At 37.0% G+C, this 19,668-nt stretch overlaps 2 protein-coding genes across 10 annotated transcripts in view; both read right to left on the reverse strand.

Annotated features, from left to right (window-relative positions):
* afap1 (actin filament associated protein 1) overlaps window positions 1-1,919 on the reverse strand; it is a 77,136-nt gene extending 75,217 nt beyond the window's left edge. Inside the window, exon 1 of the mRNA XM_065242356.2 lies at window positions 1,753-1,919. Coding sequence (XP_065098428.1) covers window positions 1,753-1,774 — 22 coding nt within the window. The 5' untranslated portion in view covers window positions 1,775-1,919. The remainder of the gene's footprint in view (window positions 1-1,752) is intronic.
* Window positions 1,920-2,858: 939 nt separating this feature from the next.
* Window positions 2,859-19,668, reverse strand: part of ablim2 (actin binding LIM protein family, member 2) — a 73,527-nt gene continuing 56,717 nt past the window's right edge. For 7 of the 9 annotated variants that reach the window (XR_010521256.2, XR_010521260.2, XR_010521261.2 and 4 more), the window contains 8 exons: window positions 16,440-16,541; window positions 13,740-13,793; window positions 10,899-10,942; window positions 10,649-10,754; window positions 10,196-10,254; window positions 8,946-9,126; window positions 8,746-8,826; window positions 2,859-5,911 (listed from right to left, as the gene is read on the reverse strand). Coding sequence is in view for 1 of the 9 variants with exons in the window: in XM_073815618.1 (XP_073671719.1) it covers window positions 5,798-5,911; window positions 8,746-8,826; window positions 8,946-8,953; window positions 9,069-9,126; window positions 10,196-10,254; window positions 10,649-10,754; window positions 10,899-10,942; window positions 13,740-13,793; window positions 16,440-16,541 (626 nt within the window). In the remaining 8 variants the exon portion in view is untranslated. The remainder of the gene's footprint in view (window positions 5,912-8,745; window positions 8,827-8,945; window positions 9,127-10,195; window positions 10,255-10,648; window positions 10,755-10,898; window positions 10,943-13,739; window positions 13,794-16,439; window positions 16,542-19,668) is intronic. The other 2 variants (XM_073815618.1, XR_010521259.2) reach the window with 2 other exon arrangements.

Raw genomic sequence — 19,668 nt, forward strand, 5'->3', positions numbered from 1 at the left:
TGTCACTACATCCCATAGCACTCAGACATTGAAGCACAGAGCAGTCATCAAGCTATCAAACTCCTATCTACTGAAGCCTGCTTTTATGAAACAATCACATGCACCGTGATCATCAAAAATAGGCTATGAATTCAGCTGGCATATGGCCCAATCCTTGCGTGGTTTGTCAAAGGAATCTTGAAATAAAGCATAACCAAACAGACTAGTACATACGACTTTAAAAAGGGTGCAACTTGCATGCTTTTTGCCCTTAAATGGAATCAAAATCTGCCAATCTCATATCAAAAAAATGTTGTTCGAGGTTTTCATTGGTGTGTTTGCCAGATCGATTTGAAACTGCCAGTAATATAAACATTTACTTAAGAGTCAAAGGAAATTTTATTTTTAAAGGATGTGATTCAATAAGGGTTTTTATTTTATTGTGCTCTGGTTAGGAAGCAGAACATCCTGAGCTGAACCTCCTGTTTGTTTGACCAATTGTGTGGTGAAAGTTTAAGGCTCTATCACCTATTTTCCCAGACTGTATTTTCAGAGCTCCTTGGTTACAAAGAATCTTAAAATGCTAGATCACACCCATCTAAAATGTACATTGGCTATTGATCAAAGACATCACCAAAGCTTTGTCCAAGCTTATCTTTGTTTTTCCAAATGATCATATTCCTGGCCAATGATTGCATGTTGGGCCAACACAACCTGTTCAAGTGGATACTTTCTTATTTTCTTTACGTGCTTCGACTGTTTTGAGACAGTCTGGACTGAGATATGAGACAAAGCATGCTTCTTTGGTGGCTTTTCATGTTTTTGTCCATTATATCCTCACCTCAGTGCCAATGCTAGAAAAACAATGCACAGGATGAAAGTTCTTGTCCACTCCATTGTCAGTTGTTCCCAGAGGAATACTGTGGATTGAACTGGAGGTGGAACACACCCTTCACAAGATCCAAGACTCTACAAATACTCTTCCGCTTTATGCAAACATCCTTTGAATTTGCAAAACATTTCACCTTAAAATAACTGTAAAGTTCACAAGCAAGGACTTGTGCCAACACGGAACCATATTCCAAAGTATCCGGTTCTACTGATGAGTGGGATTCAAACCATACAAGCAAGATGGCATGGGATTTGGGCACACCATATCACAAATTTAAAGATGTTTTACTTGCATCTCACTCAAATTCACTCGATAATGTTGAATTAATTGAATTTGTTCTCCATAATTAGCTACTGTGTCCTTCCTCTATGCACCCTCCCCCTCAGCATCATCTGTGGCCCGGGATCGAGACGCCAGCTGATCCATGCAGCCTGGCGCTATTCAACACTAGACCCCCACGAGCGCTCCACATCATGACGTCAGTTTATCAGGATGCCTCGTGCGTCTTTGTGCTCACATACACTTTAAAAACATTGAAATGGCTTTTGGCAGCTCCGAAAAATGACTAATATTACTTTAGGATGAGAGAGCAATCGTATGCGGTTGATGTGTTTTTTTTAGTTAACATGTATTGTTGAAAATAAACGAGAAGCGAGACAATAACACCTTACCCATAATTGTTACTAGTTTAAAATACTTTTACGTATTTTAATAATAAGTTGACACCACTGTAAATGTTACACAGTGCATGTCTAGTAGCCTTATGAAAACAAATAGTATTTTGAAATTGATAAATATTTCACATATGACCGATACTCACAAGACTTTAACAACGTGCAAATATAAGTCATTTAGTAATAATTTTAATAGTGACAACTTACCTTCCCCGTTATTTTTCGTCATGGCTTTATTACAAGACAATAAACCTGTCCTGTAACCGCCGTTGTTCCTCTGGCCCGTCCGAGCTTCTTCAGATTCATATCACCGCTAACCCGCTGTCAAGTCAGCCTGTGATTGACAACCGCCTCAGCCAATCCGTCAGCGTTCTGCGATAACCGCCAGCCAATAGAAGCTAGGAGGCGTGACATAGAACATCTGCGCAATCAACTGTATTCCTGTCTGTCTACACACGATGAAAGGTTAAGGTTAACGTAAATGTTTCTTATAATCATACAAATATTTTGAACGGAATGTTTATGCCTGAGTGTTTGAAATTAGTTTTAGACAAAAATAAAAATGTGTCAGGATATTTGTTCGATTTATTTAATTAAAAATGTTTCATGTTAAATAGCCTGTTGAAATGTATGAATTCGACTAAATAATGAATAAAAACAGCCAATAACAGCCCATAATAAAACGTATAATTTAAAGAGGCCAGAATATAACATAGTTTTGATTTATTTAAGAAATTGTTGGTCACAACATAACTCCCAAAGTTACATTTTTCTTATACCATAGTTTTAGAAAGTTTACCATTTTTATAATGTAGAAAAATATAAAGAATAAGTGCTTGTGTGTATATGTATTTCAGAGCTCTTCAACCTTTTTCAGGGCAAGGGTCCCTTAATGGATAGAGATCAGGACCAGGGACCAAATTAAGACTTTACATTACATTTACTTTACATTTACATTTTTTTGGGGTTTACATACTTTGGGATTTATATACTTTGTGTATACCAACAATGATTATTTTAAGAATTTCATAATGTAACCATCATAACAGTCACATGTGCTTAACATAATATTATACATTTACTGAATAGATTTTAAAGTGGGAACCTTTACTTTAATCAAATTAAGCCAAATTAATGCATTTTGTTTGATGCCTAATTACCAAAAAAATAATAATTTAACATTTTTAAAAATATTTGAAGGACCCCTGGTAATACCACCAGAGACCCCCTGTTGAAGACCTATAATCTTTTTGTTTGTTTTTTATCTGTGTGAGTAGTACTGTAGTTGCACTTCTTTCAGAACAACACTTAAGTTGAAGTAGTTATATTTATTGAGATGATTATCAATATTTTTGCAAGGCAACTCAAAGACATTGTGGGTGAAAGGCTGCATTTACATTTTTTCCTAAATTCATTCAGTACTTTGCACAGTCAGAATCACATAATCACAGTTATAGTTTGCATACCAACACAAAATCAAGCACACCCATGGGAAGGGAAACCCAACAAAATTACTTATTGGGTGACCAAAAATACAGCTTCAAAAACGTCTCAAACATTCCAGATGGAAAATAAAACATTTGTATGAATGCAGACCCAGGCACATCTCTTCATATGTAATAGAAATAATAATAGGAAAGCAGCTTTCAAAACTGTTGGGTCAGAGATTTCTGGGGTCACAGTAATATGTCTACACAAAGACATTCGCATGACAAAGAAAAACAGGATTTATTTTTCTTGAAATACATGAAATGAACCAATGCAGAGATGCAGTTAAGCCCTAGCTTATTTAATCATGACTTAAGTCTGTTTTTAGTGTTATATAATGAATAAGGTGACAGAAAACAAGCTGATCTGAACTCACCTAGTTTGAACTATTGGACCGCTGAACTGACAGCTAATACCACACACCCACATGCGTTCCTGTTTCTCCAGCTGTTTAAATAAGACTAACACATTCATCCTCCAAAGCTCAACATTGTTCATCTGGGAAGGTTTCCTCCTACGCATTCAGACACATTCACTGCATACAGACCAAAACACTTTCAGGCTTTACTAAATGTGTCCCACAGCAATAGATTTTGTGATGGCAAATTGAACTGCATGTAAATGTCGACATCATGGCCCTAAGGATGAAAAATGCATTTCTATATGCACATAAGCAGGATTCAAATGCTGTGCTTTCAAAATCGATAATGAAGTAAAACAATCCAATAGCGAGTTTCCCAGTTCAGTCAAAAAAGATATTGCAGATATAGATATAGGCACATGTTGTACATGGTTTTAATTAGTCAAAACAAGGTACTGCGTTTTTTATTAAAAAACAAAAACCGTTACTTTTACCTCCCCAAATTGAGCCATTAGCAATAGAGCCAATATCAGGAACAACAGAACATCAAGAACAGACTTGGTAGAGAGGAACCTAAGAATGTTCCTAAATAAGCAAACACTGATTTTAGTCTCTCAATATCCATAAGATCTCAACAAATTAGACAAACACATGATTACACTCTGAAGTTCAAATTCATTTGAAGCCATGACACGACGCTTCTACTATATGCAGTGCATGCCTATAGATGACAATATCAGAGCAACAGACATTTCTTATACTGCACACACACATTTAAGAATCAAAAAATCCTATTTGGGTTTTAAATAAAGCACCACTGCATGCTTTGTTAAGTCTTATCAGCATTGCTAATTGCTACAGAATGTGTTACCTTTGGTGCATGGTAGCTCCATGCTAAAGTCAATGATGAAATGATTGGCAAATAGCGAATAAAATATCCAGCAATAAAAACAATGATGTACAAAAATGTGGAAGGATTTTCTGTGAGCACTTTGAATAATAACAGTGGGCAATGCAACGTTCAAAGCCTGATCTGTTTGATTACTGATAATAATGACATTACCTTGACTATCCATACTACGCACAATGTATGGAGGACAAATAACAACCAAAGCCTTATTAAATGAGGTCATAAACCTAATGATAAATCTCACCCTGACCTGAAAAACCAAACACAAAGCTTGTTCCAGCGATCAGCACTCACAGCAACAGTAAGGATTATTAAATGCATCAACTAAAGGTGCTTTGATCACAAAGTTGACTCCTATCTCTGACTGAGTCTTTGGCCAGGTCATGCTAAAGCCATTAATAAGCTTCCATAAAGAAATGACATGATTGATATTTCAGTCCAAGCAATGGCCATGTGTCATGTCAAGGGAATTCACTAACTGTGCCGCTTAAGCTTGCCGTGTTTCAGCACAAAAACGTGCACTCCAGTTAAATCGAGCACTAAACACGCTGGAATAGCATTGAAGTGTATTTGAATAAGATCTTTTTATAGATTTGTTATAGATGGGTTATTCACAAAACAGGAGCAGTTACGGTGTTATAATGTTTTATAATGATCGACACAGAAATTGACAAGCTTTTAGAATTTTATAAAGCCACCTTAGATGCCTGAATTGCAAGTGTTACCGTTGATGGAGTATACTGCAGGTCTGCAACACCATCCTCAAACTAGTACTCAAAACGTCTTGTAACCTGCCCAATGAGAATTGTGACCTGCAAACTCAGTTCAGGAATTTTTTTTGGCTATGTTTAGCATTTTTGGATAATCGCTATAGTGAATCAGGTGGCAAAACAATGCAAAGAGCACAAGGGAATTGGCATTACCATTATCACACACATGGCATCACACAATTGGCACATGGCATTATCAACAGATGCTATGTATTCCTAATAAATTCCCACGTTAAGACAGGACTTCTGTTGAATAACATTCATAACAGCCAAAACGAAATGACAATGGGACACACAGCATGACTGCATTATGTAGCATAAAGACTTTTAAGTAGAACTGAATTGCAATTAAAAATGTGAAGAAAGGGGCTTATATCAATATCGAGTGCAAAAAAACAAAAAAACAGCACAGGGAAGAAGACTAACAAGACAACCGAAGAGGAGAAACCAGGATAGCCGTGGAGAATTCAGTTCAGTTCTCGAGTCTCTTTGACATTCAGATGATGTGGTGAGGCGTTCACACACGAAGCTAGGTTGCAAACATCGTCAGCATTGTGAAAGCGATTTTCGACACACTCCCTCTTACTCGGCGTGAGATAGGATGACAGCTTTGCAGCAGAATGGAGGTGCATATATTCCTCTCACATTCATCCTTCCACGCACACAGGACGTGCAGGATGACGTTATCTCTTATTTTGCTTCCCCCCAAGGAATTTGACACGTTTAAAACAATCGAGCTTTCTTCTTCATGTCATTTTTCTTCCACAGGGCCAAACGGTCAAACTGTTCAATGGTCATCCCAAACACGCTGTAGAAGTCCTCTGGTGACAGGTGCCTCTGGAATTGAGAAGAAAAACGGTAGTTTTAAACTTTACATATTAGTTAATTAAAACACACTGTAACCAACGGATTCTTTTATGTTGTCTAGAAATTTTATGTTTTGCGAATCGCTCTCGCGGTACTTTTAAGTGTCATACGGGTCATCAAATCACCGTCACTGTAGCAGTTAAAAGCTTTATTTTTTATGGAGTAGGAACATTTGATGGCAGCACAATCAACTACATATATGTGATGAAATATAGTGTTGGAGCAAAATGTTGTTTTAGGGTGACTTCCACTTTAAAGATCCATGTCGAAAGGACTAATAAATCTCCAGTCGGAACAAACCCAGCGAGTGTCAGCAAGATTTCGAAACACTGAGAACAATTTCTGCATGGAGGTAAAAGTGTCATATTTTCAACAATAATTACAAACATCTACAGTATCTGCACTTCTCTATGGCTTTGCGATTGTTGAGGACATTCACTGAGTTTTGCACAATCAGGGCTATGAGCACCACTGCAGCAGCCAGGCTTTAAAGCCAATGACCTCAATTTGGTTTTTAAGCATTCCAGAATGAATTCATCTAAATCTTTATTCTTTCAGGCCCTGTCGTATGTGGTACTGTAACACTTGCAGATGTGTGGTTATCTTGCACTGTTCCAAACAGATGCTGAAATCATTCGTATTTGGAAAGTTTTATTTCATCTTCAGCCATTGTATACACCCCCTATTGTGTGACCGACTCTAATCACGCTCAATTCAAACAGACGAGACAATAGCCAGTTATATCAGCAGATGAGTTATATAACAGACTAACACACACGTGCATTTATTTTGAAATGCTGCATTTTTAACCACAGTGTTATAGAGAGTGGGGTCTATAAATCTCCTGTAATTCGCACTGAAGGTAAAAAAAGGCCAGGCATATCTTCTCCCTTTACCACTCCCACTTAAAGCAGTGACATGATGTTCAAGAACACAGATGATATATTATGTGTTGGCCGTGGGCAGGAAGACTGGGGTCCAACAAAGCTTAAGCATATGCAAAATAACCTCACCAACATCCACGCACAAGCAGATGTGCATTCATGCATACACACAAACATACACACAGAACACTTCGTCTGGTTGCTTTCTGCTTTTCTTTGAACCAGTTACCCATGAATGTTGATAAAATTATAATTAAAGGGGACAGAGAATGAAAAAACATTTTTACCTTGTCTTTGTTGAATAATGGTCTACCCGCATTCATGAACATACAAGAAGTGCTAGACATGCTAAACATCTCAGTCTCATAGAAATTCCTCTTTTAGAAATGTCAGCCAGAAAACAGCCCAATCTGAAAAACTGATGCTTATGACATCACAGGCATCTAACTGCCCCTCCACTTTAAAATAATTGGCTAAATTTTTTGAGTGGCAGTAAAGTTAGCCAATCAGTAATGAGATTGCAAGTTAAGCCAGTAGGGGGAGCCAAATAGGTGCAAAACCACTTGTTTAAAATCCCCCACCCTAATAGAGCTATCTGAGAGAGGTTTTTAGGAAGCTTCTAAGGCATTACAGACCCAAACAAAAACATTTTTGTCTACCATTCACATCACAGAACAAGGATAAATACCCCGTTCAATCATTCTATGTCACCTTTAAACACTTCATAAACAGCAAATGAGTAAAGCCATGGAAGAACTGGAAGAGACTGGGTGCACCATAATGATTGTAACAACGTTACACACGTGTCATCAACCATAACTTAAAGGTGCATTGTGTAACTATTAGAAAGATCTCTTGAAAGAAATGCAATATACTATAGATAACTATATTATAAGTAGTGTATAAACCCCTTACAAAATAACTGTATTGTTTTTATTACCTTAGAATGAGCCATTTTTTCTATATACAGCACGAGTCCCCTTACATAGTCGCCGGCACGTTTCTACAGTAGCCCTAAACAGACAAACTGCTCTATAGGTTTTGTCACAATGTTGTCTCAGACAATGACGCGTTTGTCCTGCGATGGCTACCGTAGCTTCACTATGCGTTTCGAAAGGGAGAGGTGAGCTCCGCTAGATGTCGCTAAAAATCTACATAGTGGACCTTTAAAGGGGACATTTCACAAGACTTTATTAAAATGTAAAATCAATCTTTTGTTTCCCCAGAGTACATATGTGAAGTTTGAGCTCAAAATACCCCTATAGATAATATATTATAGCATGTTAAAATTGCCATTTTGTAGGCATGAGCAAAAATTTGCCGTTTTGGGTGTCCTTTTAAATGCAAATGAGTTGACCTCTGCACTAAATGCAGAGCTGTGGTTGGATAGTGCAGATTAAGGGGCGGTATTATCCCCTTCTGACATCACAAAGGGAGCGAAATTTAATCACCTATTTTTTCACACGCTTGCAGAGAATGGTTTACCAAAACTAAGTAACTGGGTTGATCTTTTTTACATTTTCTAGGTTGATAGAAACACTGGGGACCCAATTATAGCACTTAAACATGGAAAAAGTCAGATTTTCATGATATGTCCCCTTTAATGGCGCTGGGATATGCCAAAGTAAATGGTAAACAAAACAATAAACTATCTGCATTGCAAAAGCTATTCTCAAACAGGTACACACGGTAAAAATAACTCTTATACAGTAGATACTGTAAAATATGGGAACCTGTCTGTGAAATTCAGGCTAAAGTCCTATAATCTAATTTTGAGATTATTAATTTCAATCTTTGTCATGACCTTACTCAGTTAATATTAAATATATCAAGGTTATATTTTCACTGAATGGTATTAACATTATGAAGGTAGATTTTATGTAAAACAGTAAATAACCAAAATGAGATAAGGATTTTTACCTCCAGTCTGGTGCGGTCCACATCACGTGGTAGTTTTACTCGGACTCTGTGAGTCACAGCTAGCATTTCATAGGGGTAAACCTGCAACACAAGGGGATGTAAAAGAAACACAGTTACACAGTTGCACATAACCAAGAAATATGTTTAAACAAAGTCTTGAGAATTTTGTGTTCAGCAATTTGCAGACACAAAAAACTTACCTTATACTCTGAGAAGGAACGGGATGAAAGAAGAACGAAGTTGACAAAAAAGGGAGAGAGAAAGAGTAAATCATAACAAAGTCTGTATGCGATACAAATGTTACTTGATCTGCTATAACTCACCTCTCATTCCACCCCAGGAAGAGTCCTGATCTTCATCATCCTTAACAAGATCTGCTGCCTAATAATGACCAAGACATGACAGCAGCATTTATTTACAGGTCAGGTATACGTTTAGACTGCAAACTGTGATCATGTTAAAGCAATATTGGTTCAGATATTAATAATAAAACAGTGACTTCAATGTTAAACTGCTCCCTGTATACAGCACAAACAGTTGCTATTATAAGCATGCAAACCAATGGGAGTAACAACTTCATGTCTGAACAGGGCTCTTAACATAAAAACTGGCTTGAGTGACCTTTAACCTCAGGAAATGAAAGAAAAACTTTCTGCGTAGACAGCAGCTTGAATCCTTAGGGCCGAAGCCTGCTGGTGTGTCTGGTAACAAAATATTGATCTATGAACGCCACTTTTCACATGCCTTTGTGATTACTTGGGTAAAGTAAGAGTGATGAAATGTGACACTAAGTCAGATTAAATTAAATTTTAAGTAGAACTATAACAAAAGTGGTTTATTGTTCTGAGAGCTGGATACCTAAAACAGCTGCAACATACTGCCACCTAGTGTACAGGAGCACAACACAAGCATTCACTGCGGCAGAGATGCAAAATTTGTTTTAATGAATGAGTGAGCCTGGGGTTTCTGCAATGGAAACGGACCCAGTTTTTCTTTACAGAAGATGTGCCAATGAAACATCTAATATGAGGGAGCCAGATTTCAATTAAAGAACAAAGTGAAATATGGAAAACGGCCAAAGTGTGGGAAAGAAACATGGTCCTTGACGCATGTGAGCACGTACACACAGACACGCCCTTTAAGCATCATAGCCTTCTCAATCTCTATACTAACTGTATGTCACGATCCATGTGTGCCATCAGACCACCATCATGTGTCTCAGCAGCTGGAGTTGACAAATCCATTTGGGATCAAATATTGGGATTCTCCAGAGGGAGTGACAGCATTTGTGACCACAGCTCACATACGTTCCAAAAAACTTAGGAAGATCATGAACAGATGCAAGTCTGAAAGGGTTTGCAGCGTGTTTTCCTGTATAATTACTGTGATGGAGATCTCATAGCTTAGCCTAAACACGCAATAATGTCTCTGTATTTACAGGCAAATTTACCTTAAATATGCCGTTCCGACCGTATCCTGGTAATGAAGCAGACTTGCTGTATGGAAAGTCTGTAAAGGAGAGTATATTTTATTTTTCATTTTTGGTACTTTTAAAATATTTTTTACACATTTGTATCGTACATACCAGTGGTTCTCAACCTTTTTCACTTTATGCCCCCCCATTGCCCAAAACAATATTTGAAGCCCCCCACCCACAATATTCTAGAGCTTGGCATAAGTAGACAAGATATTTATTCATTACAAAAATAACAAAACGATAAAATAAAATAACATAAGATACATTTATGTTTTTATTTTGAAAATTTTTAAATCATCTTGAGGCCGCCTTGAAAATCTGTGTGGGCCACAGGTCTCTGGTTGAGAAACACTGGTGTATACCCACAGCCTATTAATGTCTCATTGTATCATAATTTCCATTGCAAATCACTGATTGGTTACTTACTGGGTTGAGACATATCAGTGGGCAAACTGTGGGTAGAAGTCCTTGGGTCCAATTCCGGAGACTGTCCATCAGTCTCTCCCTTCAGATTCATCCAACTCGTTCTGGTCTAATGGCAAAAACCAGGTAAAAATATAAAAGGCACAGAAATATATCTATTATGAGAAATAAATGCTATAAAGCATGTTTGATTAAATGAAAAAGCTTTATCCTGCATGTATAGTTTGGACATCTACGCAAAAACATGAATCACCTTTCTGTCTGCATCCTCTCCATCTTGCCAGGAGGTTCTGGAAGCTGCGGCACAATAACAAAATTTAAAATAGACCCTAATGGACAGTTTTCATTGTATGGAGTGACACTGACACAAGTTACACCATGCAAGATACAGTACAAAAGTGCACACAGGACAAAAGTTAGAATCAACATTCTGTTATAAACCCATAAACCATATAAATTGATTTGATCAGTGTGGCTTGAATTGAAGTGATAAAGCAGATCTCAGGACTCATTAAGGAAACAAACAGAAATCAACATTCAAAAGCACATTAAAAAAGGTTGCACAACCAAACACAATGTCATCAGGATGAAGGTGCAAGTTTAAAAATAAAGGTAAAAAGAAACCAATCACATGATTAATACCTCTACCACCCAATCACAATGAGCTAGAGATGCCTTCAAACCAATCACAATGGGATATACAAATGCTTTTGACTTTTCACAGCACCAATCAGTTACAGAGACACCAAACATCTAAATCACAAAACCATTGACAAATGAGACACCATGGGCTGCAATGAACAAATGAGTGTTTGGATGAAGATGGATACAAACGAAAATGATGAACACATCTGACTGCTGCTTCCATGTCATGCTAAACCAATATAAATCTTGTTGATGGAAACCTATCAAAGGCATTATTTAATATTAAATGCATTAGAAACAAATATTACCTGTAAGTTACAGTAATAGTTTACCAAGAAATAAAAATACTGAAATTATTATTTACTTGCCTTTAAACAAATAAAACATTTGTTATGATATACTGTTTATAATTTTTTAAAAACTTTTTAGGACAAAGAATGCAAAATCACAATAAAGGTATCATAAAAGTGGCCCACATGACTTTACTCAAAGTATTTGAAAGTCCTACAGTAGGTTTGTGTGGGAAACAAAGCACAATTTGTGTAGTTATTCACTTGTATAGAATTGTCATAGGCTAAATTGACTAAACAGAACAAATTAGCATGAGCGCACAATTTATAAAAAGTGCGTAAATGTGCATGTTGAAGAACACAGGCGCAAAAATCTAATTTCCATAATTAATATACTAGTGAATACCAGTAAATTCACAAGCACAAACCTTAGTTATTTTTTTGCATTTTATTTAAATATATGGTTAACATTAATGAATGCACCATAAATTAATATGAATAACTGTGTTGATATTAACTAACATTAACAATGATTAATAAATGCTAAAACTAAATTGATCATTGTTTGATCATGTTAGTTAATCCATTTACTTAAGTGTTACCAAATACTCTTCACCCATAAATGTTGCATCTGAAATGGAAACTTCTATAAATGCATTAAGGTCGGATGCAAAAACAACTGTCCAAGTCTTTTTAGTGCTGGTTTTTCATTGTGTCTGTGTCTTTAGTAAATTTTGATATAGTTGTTTTACAGCGTAATAGGCATTGGCTGTTAAAGGGACACTCCACTTTTTTAAAAATATTCTCATTTTCCAGCTCCCCTAAGCGTGATGCTAAATGGTCTAATCAGATTCAATGGATTATGCTAAGCTATGCTAAAAGTCGTACCGCCAGACCTGGAGATTTGCTGAATAGATTCCAAAAATTAGAAAATGGAAAATTAGAATATTTTCAAAAAAAAGTGGAGTGTCCCTTTAAACTGTAAATCTGGCCATTGATATTTAATGTAATATACATTTTATATATAGGGTTTAAATTGGGCCTGGCCCGTCCGGGGGTTAGCCCCAGCACATAGGCTGAAAGTCTCGCTCTGCTTCGTGCTAGTGTTCCCGCCATGTCACTCATATCCTTAAAATATGCTAACTGGAAAACAATGAATATAACTTATTGTATATATTTTAATGAAATAATGTATTTTTTATTATACAAACCAATTAAAACTATAGTAATTGTATTTACTAGCTGGTGGTGACCTAAGGTTAGCATAGGGAGTATCTATGGCTAATTTTTAAGACATGTTGCTAATATGTCTTTTTATGCCTAGAATTGGTCAAGGAGGTTGTATGATTCTTATAACTTGATTTTCTGAAAGTTTGATCAATTGTACATGATGACATGTGTAACAAATCCATATAGGGTGTCAGACTCATAGATTTGCAACATTTAATGCAAGTTCAGGTGCAATTTTGGATCAACCTCTGGAACAGCTTCAAAGCTGAAACTTATCAGAGGTCCAGAATCTCACACAAACACACCAGTGGCTTTGCTGTCATCAGTATTAAACATGTTACCCATCGCAACCCCCACATAACAAATCCCAATTTAACCCCTGGTTATTTACATGTATTCACATAAGATGCTATTTCTAGTTTGTGAACAAACTTTTCGGATATTTTTAATGAACGCTTAATCAGTCGCAGTGGTTAACAGCTCCCTGGAGTGAAATGTTATCAGTGATAACGTAATTCACACAAAGCCATCATACGACTTCAGAAATTGGAATAATTATAATACTTTTATTAGGCTTTGGATACTTTATAAACTTGAAATGAGGGAATGAGGGCAAGTAAATAATATTTTTAGGTAAGCTATTCCTTTAATAGTTTAGGGCTGCTTTAACTTAATAACCTTTGAGATTTGTATGTGGTAAAACTTTTTTGTAAATGTACTTATTTACTAAAAAGTACTTATTTCTGCATGAAAAAGTACCTTGTCAAACCCAAATTTTTTAGGAGATTTGTAATGTCTAGAAGGAGCTGAAATGGAAACCAGCAGACAGAAGAAAGGTCAAAGGTAAATGGGTTCCACGGCAACAGGAACCATGGTGACATGCATAAAAGCATGCAAAGAGAGACTGTTGTACGGAGACTGGACTGTACCATGCTGTTTGTAGATAGGGGGCTTTCTATAGATATTATCTTTGACTTTAGCCTCTGAGAATGGAAAACAGAGAGAAAGAGAATAAGGTAAAAATGAAAGGAAAAGCAAGAGAATAAAAAAGTAAGCAAAGAGATATAAAGAAGCATGAGTTAATATTGAATGGCATTAGGGCAAAAGAAAAAGCAGGAAATGCAGTATGTGATTCCCTAACAGATTCAAGATGTCACAGTTCATTTCATTATCATCATCATTCATACTTTTTCATGGTTGGCATGCAACTATCAAGCATTCTGCCTTTGACAAATTCCTGGGCTTGGACTTCAAATACGGATTTGTCTGCAGTTACAAATAATGAACGCTAATCTCCATTAAGAACATACTGTGCCAGAGACTTCAGCACAGCACATACGTAAAACATCACCTGAAAATAAACTGAAGCCAAAAGGAAAACAAGAATATAAAGGGTGTAATTGCAATGACACACAATGGGCTCTATTTTAACGATCTGAAACGCAAGTGCGAAGCGCAACGCGCAAGTGAGTTTGTGGGCGGATCTTGGGCGCTGTTGCTATTTTCCCGGCGTGAGAAATAACTCTTGCGCCGGGCGCAAATCAATAAGGGGTTGGTCTGAAGTAGGTTCATTATTCATAGGTGTGGTTTGGGCGTAACGTCAAATAAACCAATCAGAACGCTAGCCAACATTCCCTTTAAACGCAAGGGCGCAAGTTCCATGGCGGGTTGCTATTATTATGACGGATTTACCAGGCGCACGCCAGGAGCGGTTCACAGCCGAGGAGACCGACGTCCTTGTACGGGGGAATCCCACGCTTGCCAGCATAAATCGGGCACGCCGTGTAACGGGAGGTGGATCTGCCTCAGGACTTGACGCCAGCAGAGGACATCGCTGCGTCCACCCTCACCGCTGAAAGGGTTTGGGGGCTTTGAAATCGGAGCCAAGAAATGCAAGCAAGGTCCAACCCCAAAGTACTCTTACAAATCAAGTTCATATACATTAAGGTTTCTTATGAAAACATTTTAACTATTATTTACATAAAATAAACGTAATACAGCCACACAACAAAGTTATGAAAATATTTTAATCGTTATTTGCATGAGAATAAATAAAAACTATCACCACAATGCTCACCACTATGATTCCCCTTATCTCGTGTATTAATATTTTTAAGTGTAACAATTTATGATTTGCAAAAATAACTGTTGCATCTGTGTAGATTAGATAAGCAAAGTGGATGCGCGTTGTGCACGCTATACATTATGGTCAAGCATGCGCCCTTAAAATAGCATAATGAACCACGCGCAACGCGCCACTGACTTTAGACTAGTTTTTTTTGGTTAGTAGCGCAATTGTTTTTTGAAACTGCAAAATAGCATAAGAGATGGTTTGCGCCGCAACACGCCTCCTTTTTGCGCTGAACCGCCCAGGGAGCGCAAGTTCATTCCCTAGTTTGCTGACGTGCATCTGTGGAGGGAAAAACCCCGCTGTGCGCCGGCGCAAAATACGAATGATACATGCGTCACTGACAAAGTCAATTGCGCTGGGTGCAAGATAGGGCCCAATGTCTTAATAATTGACTCAGTCTGTGCATCTCTGCAGTTTGTTTAGGTCATCCCAACCTCATGTCTGCTTCGAAGCCATTACTGTTAGGAAAAATTAGTCATGTAATGTAACACATGTGGCTCATTTTAAGAGTCGTTTCAGCCTGTGCCAGCATTGGAAACAATGGACGTCATTAAAATATAGGACAAAGAAATTTAATGGACCCAAAACACATGACAATAATAAACTGAATCATTTGAAACATCTCTAGGAAGGACCAATGACAACAACCGATTTGGTATATGCCCTATTAATAGGGCTTTGCATGCAACAACAATTCGTAAGTGCATACAGTATTACTGTACTGACACAATTGATTCCAGGGCACAGAAATGTATAAGTATGTAAGTTTTAGCATTATTCAGATTGTACACCCATTTCATTGCTAAAAAACAATGTCATTTAGTGTATTTTGTATAATACAATGTGTTCGCGTGGTTTAAAAAAACATTATTTTCCACATAATTTACATTTTTGTAGCTCCAGATATTCTGACTTCCTGTGCAAAACTCATCGATCGGAAAAGCGCTGTGTCCCTGATTGGCCAGCTAATCTGTACGTTGTGATTGGCCTGAATACCTCTAACGTCAGCCGGAAATGTGACGCTCATTACCATGTTTGAAAGATTCGCTCACAATGCAATGCTAACAGGAGTTAACTTACAGGCTGTAAGTCCGAAGTGGGAGGAATTATGATAATGTCGGTCTCGTCTACATCACCAATCCCAGGAATAAACTGTTGCCTACAATCCGTGTGTTTGTTGTAGTCCAAGAAAAGAGATTTAAGTTGGAAATGATAACTTGGGTCATCATTTACCTTGGGGTTTGTACATTTGTATATCGTTAACATGTACTAATATACACTTACACACCAAAGAAAATGTAAAATTGTGAATCAGACCATATGTGCTCTTTAATAAAAAAAAAGAGGATTTAACATTGTGCAGAATATAGGTCAGAGGAAGACAGGAGATCCAGAAAAATCCAAGTAGGTTGCACAGCAGATAATACAAATGCCTCCATAATGCATTTTACAGAGGAATAGCTGAAGGGTTTAAGCACAGGGACTGAAGCAGGCCTACCTGGGATATGGAAATGCCGTGGGGCAGCCACATATGCAGTGGAGGGAGATTTGCCATCAGAATAGGTGGAGAGACTGGGGGTGCTCCGCCCACTTTCACTACCTCGGGTGGGTAAAGGTAACAGCAGGCAAACAGAGAGAAAAGAAAAAGAGTAGAAGGGGTTGCAAAAAAACCAAATCACATTTGAACATCAGACATTTCAATAAACCTCACATTGCAGACACCTTTTAAAACAATTAAAAGTCACAAATGTATTCGAACTTTGAGCACCATATTAATACACATGCACAGAGGACAACACTATAATGTAGCTTCAATCATGTAAAGGAAGGAGTAAAGACAATGACTATGCACCTTCAGGGAAAGCGATAAACGAATAACCATACTATTTTAACAAAGTTAATACATAGAGAAAAGGGACAGAAAGAATCACGTATTCAACTCGTATTCATGTCCTATCTTGGAACTGGTGCAAATTTGGAATTTTAATATTTAAATGCACAAAAACTTAAAGGTGCAATGTGGGACTTCTAGCAGCATCTAGCTGTAAGATGAATTGCAACCAACTACGGTAGCCACCGCCAGACAAACACGAGACAACAGCAAGAAAACACGCTCTATATAACAGTTTGTCCATTAAGGGCTACTGCAGGAACATGCAACATGAAATGGTGGCTTCCCTATGTAAGGGGGCCCGGGTGTATGTAGATGAAAATGGCTCATTCTCAGTGTTGTAATGTAACGAAGTAAAAATACTTCGTTACTGTACTTAAGTAGAAATTTCACGTATCTGTACTTTACTTCGCTATTTAAATTTATGTCAACTTTCACTTTTACTCCACTACATTTTCTAGATAAAATGTATACTTTTACTCCGATATATTTCTACTAAGCATATTCGTTACTCGTTACTACAAAATAAAATAAGAAGAAATGTGTGCGACCTCAATAAGGGAGTTTTTGGCGAATCAGTGCTTCTAGATTGCATTACGCACGCTCCGCACACTCTATTTCACGCTCACTCTATTTAAGCGTAATGTTGCCAAAGGATGAGGAAGCGCAACTCTAACTGCAATGAAAGCACCTATCGGAGGACCTCCCGTTATCGTAATCGACCACCCTGACGATGAACAAGGTGAGAAAGCTAACGTTATAATACACCCGTGGATGTATTTGTAAGAAATGTTTTTGTACATTGGAATTAAAGATTCCCGATTACTGAATAAAGTGCGTCTTATGCCTACCGAAAATCACTCACATTTTGTCATTTAAAAACTCCCCGTCCAAACTGAAGAATCACATCAAGGTACTTTAAATAATAGTTATTAAGTAAAGCCACAATATCAATGTGATTCAACATTAGTTATCATAAGCCGTATTAGATAACTATCTGTCTAATATGATGGCCAGGCGCACATGTTTAATAAACGTCAACGTTACACCGCTGATTTTCCCATGGATTTATTTCATTCACAGAGAACTCTCAACTGAAACACGCTTAACTGTTTATGGTAACATTATAGCATAACTGCCGGCCGAATATTCCCTCCGGTAGGCTAATGTTAGATTGAGAAATATTTTTTAAAAACTGCTATCAGTGGCAGGTTAGAAAGAAAGTGTTAAGGACTGTATTAACGTCTTCAAAAGCATCATACGTTTTGTCAAACTTGAGATTTCCTTTTATGTTAATTAACTCAAAACTCAGTGGTTATAGGATAATGTTGTGCTAATGTTATACATTGTGAATGTACGCTTGCATTGTTGATCAAAGTCACAGTGCTTTCATTGCCACACAACGAGTTGGCATTTTTTTCTTATAGAGCAGCTAACTTAAAGGGATACTCCACTTTTAAAAAAAATATGCTCATGTTTTGAAAGAAATAAGTTATTATTTATTTTTCATTTTTACCTGAAGTTCATACAAAAGTGAAATTTCTGCTTTTTTATTTGATGTCAGCTCTAAAAATATGCTGTTTGCTCTTTGAACTTAAGACAATTGTGCCTGAGAAGTCCTGGAAAACTGATTTTTATTTGATGATTGAGATTAAGAAGATAATGGGAACCCTGAATATGCTTTACTATAAGAAACCCACAATAAAGTTCACAATCAAAGTTCTAACCGCTTGCTTTAAAAAAAAACTTTTTACTTTTACTTCAAATACTTAAGTACATTAAATATCAGAAAATTACTTTTGATACTTAAGTACAGTATATATCAGATACTTTAAGACTTTTACTTGAGTAATATTTTAAAAGACAACTTTCACTTCTACCAAAGTCTTTTTCTAGTACAATACTTGTACTTTTACTCAAGTATTGCTTTCTAGTACAATACTGCTCATTCTTCAAGGTAATATCAACAATACAGTTTATTTTGTAGGGTCTTTATACAGCGCTAATAATATAGTTATGTAGATTATATTGCATTTCTGTCAAGAGATCATTCTAAAAGTTACACATTGCACCTTTAACCTTTTCTTTGCCCTATTTTTCCTTTTTTGCTTTCACTCCCACTTCATTCAGACACAAGAACACACCGTTAAATACACAAAGTGCTGTTAGTCAAAGTTCAGCTTGCATTAGATGGAAATCTTCCTTATATCTGTAACTACAGAGTAATCACAACACCAGAGAACATTGTAAAGAAGATTGACAGTCGTTTTCTCAAGCTCCGCTTTACTCAACAAGAGAAATATCTTTGCATCATTCACTTGATTGATTTATTACATCAGTGAATAGAGACACTCATCAGTCTCAATGACATCACTGCTTTGCACGTTGAGATCTGCTTACACTAATCCATTATGATGCATCTGCATTATTCCTCAGTATTCCTATCATCCCCAGTTCTATGAATGATTTCCATTTTCATCTCACCTATCTCAAAAAGAAAATAAACACAAAACAAGTCTGAAAAACCCAAGTGCTGACTTTGCAAATTCCATTAGCCTTAGCCAATAAGAATAGAAGTCAATTAGTGAATCATAAACAGAACACTGCAAACACAACCTTTATTGTACCATGGGGTTGCACAAGCTTCTGCCACCACGCCTGGCAAACCGACCTAAAATTACAGCTCCTCGGTTTACCTCTTTAATCTTTTCCTGCGAACTTTATTCCTGCCCTCTCTACTTTCTGCAGAAAACCCACAAAAACTAAAATCTCAAGGCTAGTTTTTAATCAGCAAATGTAAAGAATTCCCAAAAGCCTACAGTTCCTCGTCTTCCCA

This window comes from Paramisgurnus dabryanus, chromosome 1, assembly GCF_030506205.2.
Source record: "Paramisgurnus dabryanus chromosome 1, PD_genome_1.1, whole genome shotgun sequence".
In the NCBI taxonomy this organism is placed as follows: Eukaryota; Metazoa; Chordata; class Actinopteri; order Cypriniformes; family Cobitidae; genus Paramisgurnus; species Paramisgurnus dabryanus.